This window comes from Pogoniulus pusillus, chromosome 24 (assembly GCF_015220805.1).
Source record: "Pogoniulus pusillus isolate bPogPus1 chromosome 24, bPogPus1.pri, whole genome shotgun sequence".
Lineage (NCBI taxonomy): Eukaryota > Metazoa > Chordata > Aves > Piciformes > Lybiidae > Pogoniulus > Pogoniulus pusillus.
In genome coordinates, this window is record NC_087287.1 from 9,378,090 (window position 1) to 9,392,940 (window position 14,851).

At 63.5% G+C, this 14,851-nt stretch overlaps 2 protein-coding genes across 2 annotated transcripts; one reads left to right on the forward strand and one right to left on the reverse strand.

Annotated features, from left to right (window-relative positions):
* The first annotated feature begins 397 nt into the window (after positions 1-397).
* On the forward strand, positions 398-3,974 carry SLC15A3 (solute carrier family 15 member 3). The gene is made up of 8 exons (XM_064164018.1): positions 398-931; positions 1,861-2,150; positions 2,227-2,386; positions 2,489-2,608; positions 2,671-2,839; positions 2,918-3,076; positions 3,200-3,358; positions 3,494-3,974. The coding sequence occupies exons 1-8, from the start codon at positions 398-400 to the stop codon at positions 3,649-3,651; spliced, it is 1,749 nt and encodes a 582-aa protein (XP_064020088.1). The 3' UTR covers positions 3,652-3,974.
* A 1,098-nt stretch (positions 3,975-5,072) lies between these two features.
* On the reverse strand, positions 5,073-14,253 carry TMEM132A (transmembrane protein 132A). The gene is made up of 11 exons (XM_064163305.1): positions 14,121-14,253; positions 12,823-13,037; positions 12,273-12,737; positions 11,823-12,193; positions 11,592-11,735; positions 10,708-10,900; positions 9,510-9,653; positions 8,530-8,732; positions 7,772-8,048; positions 6,961-7,152; positions 5,073-6,850 (listed from the first exon to the last, which is right to left on the reverse strand). Exons 1-11 carry the CDS (start codon positions 14,197-14,199, stop codon positions 5,696-5,698), a joined length of 3,438 nt encoding a protein of 1,145 aa, XP_064019375.1. The 5' UTR covers positions 14,200-14,253; the 3' UTR covers positions 5,073-5,695.
* Positions 14,254-14,851: the final 598 nt, after the last annotated feature.

Consider the following 14,851-nt stretch of genomic DNA (forward strand, 5'->3'; position numbering starts at 1 on the left):
TGCAGGAGACTGAGCAGGGGCTGAGGACACAGCAGAGCTGCACTGGTGCAGGAGGCTGAGGACACTGCAGAGCTGCACTGGTGCAGGAGACTGAGCAGGGGCTGAGGACCCATCCGGATGGGTTTAGCAGAGCCCCGTCCCTCGCTGGGGGTCCGGGAAAGCCCCAGGAAGGAGCAGCCTCCCTGGCCACCACGTGGTGTGTTTGTTGAACAGGAATGAGGAACTGGGAGCTGCAGAGGCACCAGGGGCTGAACATCACCTCCCACCCACCCAGGAGCCCACCGCAGCGAGGCGCCAGGGGGCAGCGAAGGGAGCGCGGCAGGACGAGCACCTCCTTGGTTGCCCACTCCGAGTGGCGAAGGGCAGCACGGCCAACGCTGGGCAGAACGAGGCCAGGATGGGGGAGAACGGGGAGAGAAGTCCCTTACTGGGGGTGAGGACAGGCCTGAAGAGCCCTGGAGCAGCTTGCATGGCCGTGCTGGTGGTAGAGGCTCTGGAGAAAGTGGCTTTCTGCAGCATCTCCTCCAGCCTGGTGCTCTACCTCAGCAGCAGCAGCACTTTCGGCTGGGGGGGCACCCAAGCTGCCCGAGCTGCCCTCTTCTTCCTGGCTGCTTCTGACCTGCTGTCCCCCGTGGGTGGGTGGCTGGCTGATGTCTACCTTGGCTGCCATGCTAGCCTGCTGCTCAGCTTCTCTCTCTGCCTGCTGGTGGCCTGCCTGCTGCCCGTGGCCACCACGCTGGACGGGCGCCTCTCGCTGTGCGGGCAGCTGCCCACTGGCACCAGCCAAAACTGCTCCTGGACCCACGGTGGGGCGTGCCAGGGGCAGCCCCCTCAGCTCTACTGCGCCCCCACCATCTACGCCAGCCTCCTGGTCTTGGCCTTGGGACTCAGCTCCATCAAAGCCAACCTCAGCCCCTTTGGGGCTGACAAGGTGAGGTCCTTCTCCTTTTGCTCCTTCCCAGATGTCACGTCCGTGGGGGCCACCGTGGGCCTGGGGGTCTCCCTTCCCCTTCTGCTGGGTCCAGGGGTGGGGGATGGTCTTCCATGAGGTGGTGGCACCCCGCAGATCACCTCCAAACCCCTCAAGATCCATGAGACATCCCCGTTGGGGGAAGGAGGAAGGGAAAGCAGGAGGTGAGGGATGGAAGGAAACCAGGAGGTGAGGGGTGGAAAGAAACCAGGAGGTGAGGGATGGAAAGAAACCAGGAGGTGAGGGATGGAAAGAAACCAGGAGGTGAGGGATGGAAGGAAAGCAGGAGGTGAGGAGTGGAAAGAAACCAGGAGGTGAGGGTTGGAAAGAAACCAGGAGGTGAGGGGTGGAAGGAAACCAGGAGGTGAGGGGTGGAAAGAAACCAGGAGGTGAGGGATGGAAGGAAACCAGGAGGTGAGGGGTGGAAAGAAACCAGGAGGTGAGGGGTGGAAGGAAACCAGGAGGTGAGGGGTGGAAGGAAACCAGGAGGTGAGGGGTGGAAGGAAACCAGGAGATGAGGGTTGGAAAGAAACCAGGAGGTGAGGGGTGGAAGGAAACCAGGAGGTGAGGGATGGAAGGAAACCAGGAGGTGAGGGGTAGAAAGAAACCAGGAGGTGAGGGGTGGAAGGAAACCAGGAGGTGAGGGGTGGAAAGAAACCAGGAGGTGAGGGGTGGAAAGAAACCAGGAGGTGAGGGGTGGAAGGAAACCAGGAGGTGAGGGGTGGAAGGAAACCAGGAGGTGAGGAGTGGAAGGATGGTGGGATGGGGCATGTGAGGCCACAGGAAGGTGGTGGGACAGGGGCTGAAGCAGCAAACTTGTGTTTAGGGCTGAGAGTGGGCACTGCCAAGGCTCAGAGCTGGCCCTGGGGCCCATCCCTCTGCACTGGCAGGTGAAGGATCAAGCTGGTAATGCCACACGATGCTTCTTCAGCTGGTTCTACTGGAGCATCAACATGGGGACAGTCTTCTGCCTGCTGCTGGTGGCCTTTGTCCAGCAGAACATCAGCTTTCTGGCCACCTACCTCATCCCCGTTGCCTGCCTGGCCTTGGCACTCCTCATCTTCCTCCTGGCCACCCCCACCTTCCTCATCAAGCCCCCCATGGGCAGCCAGGTCTCTTCTATGATCAAGCTGGCCACGAAGAACTTTGGCTGTGTCTGGCTGGGGAAGATCAGGGCCAGGTGAGAGGGTTGGGAGATCTGTGTGGGGCTGAACCACTCCCAGCCTTGGCCTTTCCCACACTGTCCCTCTCCCCAGGCTGAATGCTCACTGTTGGGAAGCTGAGGACCTTCTGCCCAGCAGCAGAGCCCAGCCTGGAGCCCCTTCACCTGAGGAGGACCTCGCCAACTTCCAAGTGCTGACCCGGATCCTGCCTGTGATGGTGACCTTCATCCCTTACGGCATGGTCTGCTCGCAGGTGAGATGTGAAGTGGTCTCCTCACCAGGCAGGGACCACCACTAGTGGTGGTTCCACCCAGGAGCTGCTGCACCATGGAGCCACCACCTTGCTGCCTTTCAGATGCAGTCAACTTATCACCTGCAAGGACTTCACCTCCGCATCCCCAGCGTCTTCCAGCACAGCCCCAGCATCCCTCAAGCCTACATGGTGAGGGATGAGGCCAGCAGCTCCACAGGGCTGGTGACATGCTGGTGTCCCACAAGATGCTGGCCAAAGGGCTTGACCTACCTCTGCTCCCCCAGCTGCCAGAGGCTTGGCTGCTCCTGGCCAGCACCGTGGTCCCGCTGGCCTTGGTGCCCCTGAAGAACCACATCATCGACCCCTTCCTAGCCAGGCACAAGCTGTTCCCCTCAGCCCTCCAGCAGATGGCCCTGGGCATGTTCTTCAGCCTCACCTCCATCCTCACAGCAGGTAGGACCTAGGCAGGCCTGGGATGATGCCAGGGGCAGGGGTTGGGTGGGTTCTCAGCTCCCTGTCCTCGCCCCACAGGCTTCTTGGAGCAGGAGCGGCTGCGCTACGTGCAGGGGGAGCAGGTGGTGCTGCAGCGTGTTGGCAAGGACCTCTACAGGGCTGCCACCCTGCCAGTCTGGTGGCAAGTCCCTCAGTACCTTCTCCTCAGCATCAGCGAGCTCTTTGTCAGCATCTCCAGTGAGCCATGCCCACCTCTGCCTGCCCCCTGGGGGCAGCCACCACAGCAACCCTGGCACAGTGCCTGGGTTGGGGGGAAGAAGCCTCGAGGGGTCCAACTTTTGCCCTCTCTTCTCTGCACAGGGTTGGAGTTTGCCTACACTGAGGCCCCCAAGTCCATGAAAGGAGCTGTTATGGGACTCTTCTTCCTCACCTCTGGGCTGGGCTCCCTGCTGGGGGAGGGGCTGCTGAGCCTCCTCTCGCAGCCCACCCACGGGTGGATGCAGTGCCCAAAGGAGCCAGGTGAGCTCTGGCCTGAGGACACGGGCATCACCTCCTCCTTGGGCTGCTTTTGTGCCCCGGTGGGGATGGGATGTGGGCCGTGGAGGTGTCCTCAAGGCCACCCTCCCTACACTCTTACCACCCTCTTCCTCACAGGGAGCACCGACCGCTGCCAGATGGACAACTACTTCTTCCTGCTGGGGGGGATCCAGCTGACCAACTGCCTCCTCTTCAGCTGGACCTCCAGGCACTACCAGAGCCACCCACGGCTGCTGGCTGCCCCACACCCCTCCCTGGGGCCAGAAGAAGACTGATGTGGTGCCAGGAAGAGTGACGAGGCATCGTTGCCTTTCCCTGGGGACAGTGGTGGTGGTCCCAGTGCCAGCAGGACAGGGGTGGGGACAGGACCTCCAGCCAGAGGTGTCACCCCATCCCAATGGGATTTTGGGGGTGGAGAGCTGTGAAGATGGCTCAGTGTGGGGTGGAGAGAAGGTGACAGTTAGGTGGGTAGAGTGAGGAGACTGTAAGGAGCAGGGTGACAGAGGTGAGGTGACTCCTGCCATCATCCAAGGTGATTTGGGGGTGCCTTGGGGCCACTGGGCCAAACTGGGGGACATTGGAGGGCTCCTCTGAATAAAGGGACCTGCTGAGCCCTTGCTGGTGGCTGCTCTTGCAGAAGACACTTGGCTGGTGTTTGAGGGGTGATCAGGGACCACCCGTGGTGGGAGAGGACCAGGTTGGGGTGGTGCTCCCTCGACCTGGGTGCTGGGGATGGAGGGATGGAGGAGGAGGATGAAGGCATCAGCCTCTTCCTCATGGCAGAGCAGGGAGGAAGGAGGTTGTGGAATGGAATGGTGGAACTGTTTAGGCTGGAAAAGGCCTTTAAGGCTGAGTCCAAGCACTAACAGGTCCCAAGGTTACCTGGGCTGGCCCAGGTCCAGCCCCTGTGACCGGCTGCTGTGTTTGTCCCCAGGTGGAGCCAATGTCAGGGGCATGTCCCCAGGAGCCTGGCAGGCTCAGGTGTGCCTGGCAGAGCTGATCCATGCCCATGGTGATCCCAGCACCACACCTCCATCCTCCATTCCCTGCTCTGGAAGTGACAGGACGTCACGTTCCAGATAGGAGCAGGGCAAGGATTGTGCCCCTGGACTGTGCACTGCCTGAGGCCACTCCTGCAATCCCGGGGCCAGGTTTGGGATCCTCACTCCAGGAAGGACATTGAGGGGCTGGAACAGGGCCAGAGGAAGGCAACAAAGCTGGGGAAGGGTCTGGAGAACAGGAATGGTGAGGAGCAGCTGAGGGAGCTGGGGGTGTTGAGGTTGGAGAAAAGGAGGCTGAGGGGAGAGCTTCTGGCTCTCTGCAGCTGCCTGCAAGGAGGATTGTGCCAGGTAGGGGCTGGGCTCTGCTGCCAAGGAAGAGGTGCCAGGACAAGAGGAAAGGGCCTCAGTGTGCCCCAGGGGATGCTCAGGTTGGACATGAGGAACAATTTGTTGCCCTCGAGGGCTGCCAAGGCCTGTCCCAGGCTGCCCAGGGCAGTGGTGGAGTCCTCATGCCTGGAGGGGTTTCAGAGCCCTGGAGCTGTGGCGCTGAGTGCCATGGTTTGGTGGTGCCCTGGCAGGGCTGGGTTAAAGGTTGGACTCTAATAACCTCAAAGCCCTTTCCCAGCCCAAGCAATTCCATCATTCCACGATTCCCTGGGCGGGAAGAGCAGGGAGCAGCCACCTGAGCACCACTCTTGGAGTTTCTGAATCCCTTTTATTTTCATCCCAAAGGTCAGAATTAAAAATCTCCCATAAATTAACAGCCCCTCACGGCAGCACAGGTAGAAAATGTCAAGTCGTACAAAAAAACAGATGTGGGGGGATGGGGGATGGGGGGAGGTGGTGAAGGACACATCCCCTCCCCCTCCCCACTCTTCTTCCTCCCCATGGATGAGGAGGAGGGGGTCTGGGACCCTCCCCTTGGGGTCAAACCACAGGACTCAGCATCACCATCATCACTATGAACACAATGTCACAATGAGACCCAAAGCAGTAAAGGGCATCCCAGGTTCCTCCTCACTGAGGCTGGGGAAGGGGCTGATGTGGAGCCTCCCACCCCCCCCCCCCCCCCCCCCCCCGACTAAGGAGGTTCTGAGCTAGGTGGAGGACCCCTCCCTGCCTTTGCAGGCAGCTGGGGCTGGTCCCTTGAGTGGCCTCGCTGGGCTAGGATTGAGGTCACCAAGGTGGTCCCCAGGAGCAGCACAGCCTGCTGTAGGTAGAGGGTGGGGTCGAGAGGTGGGGGGATACTGGGAGGAGGTTGGTCCCTTACTGGTTTGGTTGGTGGGGTGGGAGGGGCGCTGGGGGAAGCCCTCCGCGATCAGGAACTACCCCGGATCCTCTCCATGTAGCTCCTGAGCTCCTCGGGGTCCCTCAGCCCCATGTCCTCACACACCCAGCGGATGTCATCCTCGCTGGCCACCAGGATGGACTGGACGTTGGGGGCAGGCTGGGGAGGGGGCTCCTCGGGCACCCGGGGCGGGGCAAAGGTGACAAATTCCACCCTCTTCCTCCGGCCACCCCCTGGCGTTCCCCCCTCTTTACGAGGCAGAGGAGCTCCAGGTGTTGGGGCATCAGGGGCGGGACCCTCAGCTTCCGAGCCGGGCGCGGTGGTGCCCGGGGGCACCCCGCAGCAGCAGCGGCCGCCGTCGGTGCCCGGTTTGCTGCCGGGGGGCTCCGGCTGCTGCCGGTCCAGTTGCCGGCTCAGCTCTTCCTGGTCAGTGCCCAACCAAACCCAGTTATGGGGCTGGGGGGCCGAAGGGGCAGAGCTGGCCCCGTCGGGCAGCTCCTTCTGCTGGTAGCGCAGGACGAAGAAGATGCAGTTGACCAAGAAGATGAAGATGGCCAAGCAGAAGACCCCCAGCAGCACGTACATGCCGATCTCGAGGTCGGTGACCCGCTGGGGAGCCTTCACCATCTCATCTTCCTCCTCTTCTTCCATCCCCCCCGCGCGGTTGTTGTGGCCGTAGCCTTCCTTCTCCTCCTCTTCCTCCTCTTCTGAGGAAGACCCCAGCCCTTGGAGCTTGGTGGCAGCAGGTCCCACCCCAGCAGGGTCCCTCCGCCGCGGCTCGCTGGCTGCCGTCACTGCCTCTCCCGACATGGCCCCTTCGGCTCTCGGGAAGGGCGAGCTGGGTCGGGGGCGACCACCCCCCCGGGGTCGAGGGCTGCCAGCGGTGGGCAGGCGTTGGCCAAGCCCCACCTCAAGCCAGGCGGTGGCGGTGCCCAAGGCGGCTGCCCGGTGCCGGCCCCGGCGGCAAGCATCTGGTGGGTACAGGCTGAGCTGCAGCAGTGCCCCTCGCCCCGGGCCCTCTGCCACCACCCACGGGCGAGCAGAGGGGCCACCGGGCGAGCCTCCAACGGTGGCCACCGAGGGGTCCAAGGTGGTGACGGTCAAGGTGGCATCCTGCCAGCCGTAGAGCTCCAGCGGGGCCAGCGTGTGGTCGGAGAAGACCAGCCAGACCGACAGCGTTGCCTCCTGCCAGGGATGCCAGGCAGGTTGACACCAGGGGTGGGGGTGACACTAGGTTTAGAGACACCAAGCACCCAGAAGTACCCTCCACCCCCCCTTCCCCCCACCCCTCTCACCTGCTTGGGGGCACGCAAGGCGATCGTCCCCGTGGCGGTGGCTGTGACCATGCCAGGGTGACCTGGCTCTGCCCGCAGTGCCAGGGATAGCCCAGCCACCACCTGGGTACGCAGCTCTGTCACTGTCACCTTCTCCTCTGACACCACCACCATCTGCTCCCCCAGGATGGAGTCCGAGAGAGGGGAGCGGACCTGGTGGGCACAGGGTTGGGGGGGGGGGGGGGAACTGGTGAGCCCCCAGACTTTGTAGCTTCCCTATCTCCAACCTCTGCCACCGCTCTCCAGACCCCCAGCTCCATTTCCCCAGCCCCTGCATTCCCCTAGGTCCCCCCAGGACCCCCTGCAACCCACAGCTCCCTTTTACCCCCCAGGACCCACTTCAATCCTCTATCTCTGTTTCTAAAGCTTCTCCTCCAGGACCTCCCCCTAACCCTTCTTCCCCAGGGCTCCCCCCTCCAGCCCCTTCATGCCCTCAGAAACCCCTTCCAAGCCCTTGCATGCCCCCAAGACTCCCTCTCCAGCCCCTACCCCCCTCCAGGACTGCCCCCCCCAACCTCTGTACCCCTCTGAGACTGCCCCTTGCAGCCCCTCGATGCGCCTGGAACCCTTTCTCCATCCCTTCCACCACCTCCCTCCAGCCCTTGCACTCCTCAGCACCCCCTTCCAGCCCTTGAACCTCCTGGGACACCCCTTCCACCCTCCCCTCCAGCCCTCAGATTGCCTCAGGCCCCCCTCAGTCCTCCCCAGGACCCCTCTCCAAACCCCCAGGCGCCCACCTCCATGCCCTGCACCCAACCACCCTCAAACCTACCTCCACAGAGGTGACCCCAGGCTCTCTGCCAATCACCACAGTCCCCCCCTCCAGCGAGGCCACCCGTGGGTCCTGCACCCGTGTCCAGCTGGCCACCAGGTGGGTGACATCCAGAAGCCATTGGGGACCAGGTAGGTAGGATAGGTGACGGCCACCATCGAGAGGGTGGGACACAAAGTGTGCCAGGACCTTCACCCCCGTGCGTTGGTACTGGGGTCTGCAGCCCCGTGCCCGCCGCTCAGCCTCCTCCCCAGGGTCCTCTGTGTCTGCTGGGCCACTGGGGACACACACACAGAGTAGTGTCACCAGGCCTGGGTGGGCTCAGTGGGGTGGGTGGTGGGGTCAGTGGTGTCACCAGCCCTGGGTGGGTTCAGTGGGGTGGGTGCTGGGGACAGTGGTGCCCACCAATCTTGAGTGGGCTTAGTTTGCCATGGGGGGGGATGTGTCATGAGTGTGTGGGGACTCAATAGGGCAGGGACATGTATCATGAGCGCCACAGGGCTCAGCATGGCAGGAGTGCATCTCACGGGTGCCCTTGAGGCTCAGTGGGGCAGTGCCACGTGTTACGAGCGCCACAGGTCTCCAGAGGGCAGGAGTGCCCACCCCAAGCCCTGGCACAAGGCCACATGCCACAAGTGCCACATCAGGCCAGCGACACACGTTACGAGCGCACTGATGCTCAGCACCCCCCCCAGCTCCCCCGTGGTGACAGTAACCCTGCGCTGGCACCACCTCCCCGTGGGTGGCCCCCAGCTCACCTGTCCGGGCCAGCGGGCAGCCGCCAGCCCCTGACTTGCTCCAGCACGGTGTCACCCAGCTGCACACGCAGCGGCAGCAGCGGTGCCCAGACGCTGAAGCTCAGCGAGGCGTGGAGCCGGCGCCACCAGAACTCCACCCGGGCCCCCCGGGCCCCTCGGCTCTCCTTGCCCCCCACGAACACAGCGTCACAGGAATCCGAGACCTGGCATGGGGGGGGCACACACACAGGGAGGGGCTGTGGGTAGCAGCCCAGGGCGCAGAACCACAGAATGTCAGGGGCTGGAAGGGACCTCCAAAGCTCAGCCAGTCCAACCCCCCCCTGCCAGAGCAGAGTCACCCAGAGCAGGTCACACAGGAACACATCCAGGCAGGTTATGACTGTCTCCAGAGAGGGAGACTCCACAGTCCCCCTGGGCAGCCTGCTCCAGGGTTCTGGCACCCTCACAGGGATAAAAATTCCTCCTCGTGTTTACATGAAACTTCCTGTGCCTCATCTGCCACCCATTGCCCCTTGTCCTGGCACTGGGCATCACCCAGCAGAGCCTGGCTCCAGCCTCCTGGCACTCACCCTGCACATCTTTATCAAGATGAATGAGCTCACCCCTCAGGCTCCTCTGCTCCAAGCTAAAGAGCTTCATCTCCCTCAGCCTCCCCTCATAAGAGACGTTCCACTCCCTTCAGCACCTCTGTGGCTCTGAACTGGACTCTCTCAAGCAGTTCTATCTCCTTCTTGAACTGGAGACCTCAGAACTGGACACAGGGCAGAGCAGAGGGGCAGGAGAACCTCTCTCGACCTACTAACCACAGCCCTTCTAATCCGGCCCAGAATGGCATTGTCCCTCTTGGCCACCAGAGCACGCTGCTGGCTCATGGCCATCCTTCCATCCACCAGGACCCCCAGATCCTCCTCTCCTTCACTGCCTCCTCTACTGACAGTTAGGGTAGTGGCATGGCACTGGGGTGCCGGAGCCCTGCTCACCTGCAGCACCTGCTTGTCGGCTGACTCGCAGCGGGGGGGGTCGGGCAGCTCGGTGATGCCACCACCAGCTGCCACCATCACCAGCCTGACCGGCACGGTCCGAGGGACCCCGGTCAGTGGGGCTGTGTTTAGGATCTCCAGCTCCTGGGAGGGGGGACACAGCAGCTTTGAGAGCCTCATCCTCATGGGACTGGGAGGCAGTGGGATGGGACATCGGTGTCACCAGTTCTGGGTGGGTTTAGTGAGGTGGGTAATGGGGGCGCTGGTGTCACCAGTTCTGGGTGAGCTTAGTGAGGTGGGTAATGGGGGCACTGGTGTCACCAGTTCTGAGTGGGCTTAGTGAGGTGGGTAATGGGGGCACTGGTGTCAGCAGTTCTGGGTGAGCTTAGTGAGGTGGGTAATGGGGGCACTGGTGTCACCAGTTCTGAGTGGGCTTAGTGAGGTGGGTAATGGGGGCACTGGTGTCACCAGTTCTGGGTGGGTTTAGTGAGGTGGGTAATGGGGGCACTGGTGTCACCAGTTCTGGGTGAGCTTAGTGAGGTGGGTAATGGGGGCACTGGTGTCAGCAGTTCTGGGTGAGCTTAGTGAGGTGGGTAATGGGGGCACTGGTGTCACCAGTTCTGGGTGGGCTTAGTGAGGTGGATAATGGGGGCGCTGGTGTCACCAGTTCTGGGTGGGTTTAGTGAGGTGGGTAATGGGGGCACTGGTGTCACCAGTTCTGGGTGGGTTTAGTGAGGTGGGTAAAGGGGCCACTGGTGTCACCAGTTCTGGGTGGGCTTAGTGAGGTGGATAATGGGGGCGCTGGTGTCACCAGTTCTGGGTGGGTTTAGTGAGGTGGGTAATGGGGGCACTGGTGTCACCAGTTCTGGGTGGGTTTAGTGAGGTGGGTAAAGGGGCCACTGGTTTCAGCAGTTCTGGGTGGGCTTAGTGAGGTGGGTAATGGGGGCACTGGTGTCAGCAGTTCTGGGTGGGTTTAGTGAGGTGGGTAATGGGGGCACTGGTGTCACCAGTTCTGGGTGGGCTTAGTGAGGTGGGTAATGGGGGCACTGGTGTCAGCAGTTCTGGGTGGGTTTAGTGAGGTGGGTAATGGGGGCACTGGTGTCACCAGTTCTGGGTGGGCTCAGTGGAGTGTGTGCCATGGAGGGATGTCCTGAGTGTGTGTGGGCTCAGCAGGACAGGACACATCTCATGCCCCTACCTGCACCAAGGGCACGAGGGCTCGGACGTCCCTGTCGGACACTTGGACCTCCCAAACCAGTTTGTCCTTCTGGGCCTCGGGGTCCTGCCCAGGGTATTCCACCTGCCAGGTCAGAGGTCGTACCGGTGCCAGGCCCCCGGTCCCGTTCTCCACCACCACATCCAGGAGCAGGAATGCAGCCAAGTCGGTCACCCTGGGCCATCAAATGAGGATCAGGGCTGCCCTGTGTCCCCCCAGTCACCCCATTGGGGCATACTGAGATGGGCATTGGGCAATGCATAGGGATTCCTGCTCTGCCTGGGCCATACTGGGATGGGAGTGGGGCAAAGCACAGGTCCCTTTGAGCCATACTGGGATGAGAGTGTTGCACTGCACAGGTTCCCTGGGCCACATGGGAAAGCCTGCTCTGACTGGGTCATACTGGGATAGTTTTGTTCTCACTGGGCCATACTGGGATAGGGGCACTGTCATGCACAAGTCCCCCTAGGCTGTACTGGAATGGCAATGGTGCAACACACACATCCCTTCCGGCCACACTGGGTGATACTGGGACGGGAGCAGTGCAATGTACAGGTTCCCTTGGGCTACACTGGGTCATACTGGGATGGGGTCAATACCATGCACAAGTCCCCCTGGGCTGTAACAGGATGGCAACAATATCATGCACAGGTTCCCCTGCTCCAACTGGGCCACACTGGGATGCCAGCAAGCCACACACAAGTCCTGCTCCAGCTGTCCCCAGGAACAGGCAAGACACCAACTGGGTTATACTGGGATTGGAGCAGTGCCACACGCAGGTCCCCATTTCTCTGTCTGGGCCCTACTGGGCCACCGTGCCCAAGTCCCCACTCCCACACTGGAGGTCCCAGAGGTGCCACACCTACCTCCACTCACTGTCCCCTCTCCGCTGGCAGGTCACCACGGCCATGGAGTGCTTGGGACCTCGGCTGCGCTCCAGCTGCGTGCTCCAAGCGCTGCTGTCCCCAGCACGGGCAGCCACCACCTGCAGCCCCTTCTTCGCCTTCACCCTGCCACCAGACCCCTTGTCACACAGCGCCCCAGCACGGGGGCACCCTCCACGCCGAGGTCTCCTCACCCACCCCAGGAGGTCTCACCGGAGGGTCAGCTGGTCGGCGGTGAAGTTGTGCCGCAGGCTGACGGTGGCAGTGAAGCGCTGCCCGGGGCGCAGGGTGGCGTCGGGCACCCGCAGCAGGACCTTGTCGTCTAGGCGGACCTCCTGGCGCCGCGCCGGCTCGGCCACCCGCAGCTCCAGCGTCCCCAGGTACCGCGGTGCCTCCCCGTGGCTTCGCTCCCGGCCACCGGCACGGCCGCAGTCCCCCGGTGCCACCACGCCGTAGCGCAGCTCAGCCGGCTCGGGGGGCTCGGGGGGCTCGGCTGCCCGGCGGCGGCTGCGGGGGGCGGGGGCTGGTGGGGAGAACCAGCGCGGAGGGATCTCCAGTTCCACCACACAGGCGCCCAAGGGTGCCTGGAGGAGAGAGCGGGCTCAGGGTAAGGGGATGAGCAGGGTGGTGTCCTGGGCTGCAGCCGCGGCGGGTGGCACTGACCTGCAAGCGGCATGTCCCGCGGGCTACCCGGCCACGGTGGTGGGCATGGAGGGTGACACAGGGAAGGTCCCACTCCCTGGGGTGCTCTGGCTCCACGGAGTGATCCCAGTGGCCAAGGTGCTCCCGTTTGCCCGGGTGGTCCCACTCCCCGGCGTGGCTTTGTTGCCTGGGCTGGTCCTGCTCCCCGGGCTGGTCCCATTGCCCCGGGCGGACCTGCTGCCCGGAGCGGCTCCACTCCCTGGCGTGGTTCTGCTCCCCGGGGCGGTGCTGTTGCCCGAGGTGGTCCCACTCCCCGGGGTGGTGCTGCTGCTGCCCAGGGTGGTCGCGTTGCCCGGGCATCCAGTCAGCACCCTGCAGGTGGAAGAGGACCCGGGCGAAGGGCTCCGCCGGGGACACGGCGCTCTCCAGTGACACAGCGCGGACGGCCCAACCACCCCTCCCTGCTGGGCTCTCCATGGGCACCTCCTGCAAAGAGACGCCAGGATGGTGACAGGGTGCCCAGGCCAAAGCGCCCCGGGCTGGCAGAGGGTGGCAAGGGTTGCCGTTTTACCTGCCGGGTGCTGAAGGGTGGGTAGGTGGCCTGCAGCAGGGGCTGGGTGGCAGAGCCGTGTGACAGCAGCAGGTAGGTGTCGGTGCGGGTGTGCAGGGAGCTGTTGGTGGGCACGTCCTGGTCTGCCCGCTGCAGCCGGTAGTACTCGGGCACGCCGAGCACCTCCAGGTCCACCGGTAGGTACACGGGGTCCGGGGGGTCCCCTTCACCTCTCGCTGCGAGGACAAGGGTGGTGTCACCAGCCTCGGTGGCCACCAAAGGCAAACGAGGGTCTCTGTGCCCATCTCCGCGTCTGAGGTTGCAGCTCGGCACACGGCTTTGGCACTGCCGTGGCACCATGGAGGGCGCCCCCTCTCCCCTGGAGCCGTCCAGGCCTCCTCTGGGGACAGGGTCACCCCATGTCCCCAAGTGGTGTCCCCTGTGTGGTGTTGCACTATGGCAACCCCCTGTGCCCCTCAGGAGTGGGTGTGGAATGGTGGGTGGCACCCAGGGTTAGTGGGGGCAGCAGCACTGGCAACCAGTACTGGGGGGGAGGGTCACTGCTGAGGGGGACCAGCACCGGGGGGATATGGGAGGTTCCCCTCAAACCTGGCAGCCCCTTGCCCAGTAACGACACTGGTCAGGCTCTGCCCGTGGCAGGGGGATTCACTCCGGTTGGGATCCAGGTCCAGGGCACCCAGATCACTGGGATCCTCGGTGCTGCCGCGATGCCTCCGGCAGGGCTTTACCCACGGACCCGGTGGTGGATCCCACCTGATCCCCAGCTCCCAGTGGGCATGGGAGGTGGAGAAGCTCCCTGGGAGGCAGATCCCGAGGGATCCGGGGAGCAGGCAGAGCACCAAGGCAAATACCGTGGGAAGCGGATCCCCTCGGACGGCAGGGATCCCGCAGGGGATGGGGAAGAGATTCCCTCCGAGATCCCAGCGGATCCCACCTTCTTTTTGGGGGGAGATCCCTGCCTGGATCCCCTCTCACGATCCCGGGGGATCCCAGGTGGAGAAGGGAGAACAGATCCTCTCGGGATGGCAAAGGAGCGAGGGGGAGCAGATCCCCGCGGGATCCAGGGTGATCCCAAGCTGCAGAGGGGGCGCAGATCCCCCCGGGATCTCGGGAACGGGAGGAGCAGCCCCCGGCGATCCCGAATGTGGGAGGAGGGGAGCGCATGCGGATCTCCCGGGATCGTAAGAGGGGATCCAGGCGGGGATCCTCCGCCATCGGGTGCGGAGCCCGGCTGCGAGCTGCCGCCGGCGCTGCCGGTTCGCGGTACCGGTTCGCGGTGCCGGTTCCCCATGGCTCACCTGAGGCGCAGATCAGGGCGGCGACCAGCAACGCCAACCGAGTCCCCGGGGCCGGTCCCGGGGCCGGTGCGGGAGCCATGGCCGGGAGGGCTCCGCGGCGTGTCCGTACGAGCAGCCACAGCCGGTCCCGTCCCTCCGCCTCCGCGCCCAGACAATGGGGCCGGGGCGGGACCGGGCACCGGCACCGCCTCGTCCCGCCGGGTCCTAAACACCGGCCCCGAGCAGCGCCGGGCACCGCTCCAGCCCCGTTCCCTAAAGCCAGAGCCAGCCTTGGCACAGCTTCCTCCCCATTCCCCACCCCATTCCGATCCCTGCTCCCCATCCCCTTCCGACTCCTACCGCCCGCTCCCTGGGCAGCAGGGGATCCTGCTCCCCGCGTCTGTTCCCCATCCCATTCTCATTCCCTGCTCTCCACGTCTCTTCCCCATCGTCAGTTTGCTACCCCAACCCAATCCCATCTCCATCCCACCTTCACCCCACTCTTCATTTCCGTCCAATTCCAACCCATCCCCGATCTCTGCCCCATCCCCTTCTCATTCCCACCCCATTCTCATCCTGTCCCAATCACATCTTGTCTCCAACCCTCTCCCTACTCCCACACCATTCCCCCCATTCCCGTTCCTAGCCCTGCCTTCCATCCCCTTCCCCATCCTAAACCAACCTTCATCTTACTCATCACTCCCATCCAACCCCAACCCATCCCTGCTCCCCATCCCACTCCCCAATCTCAT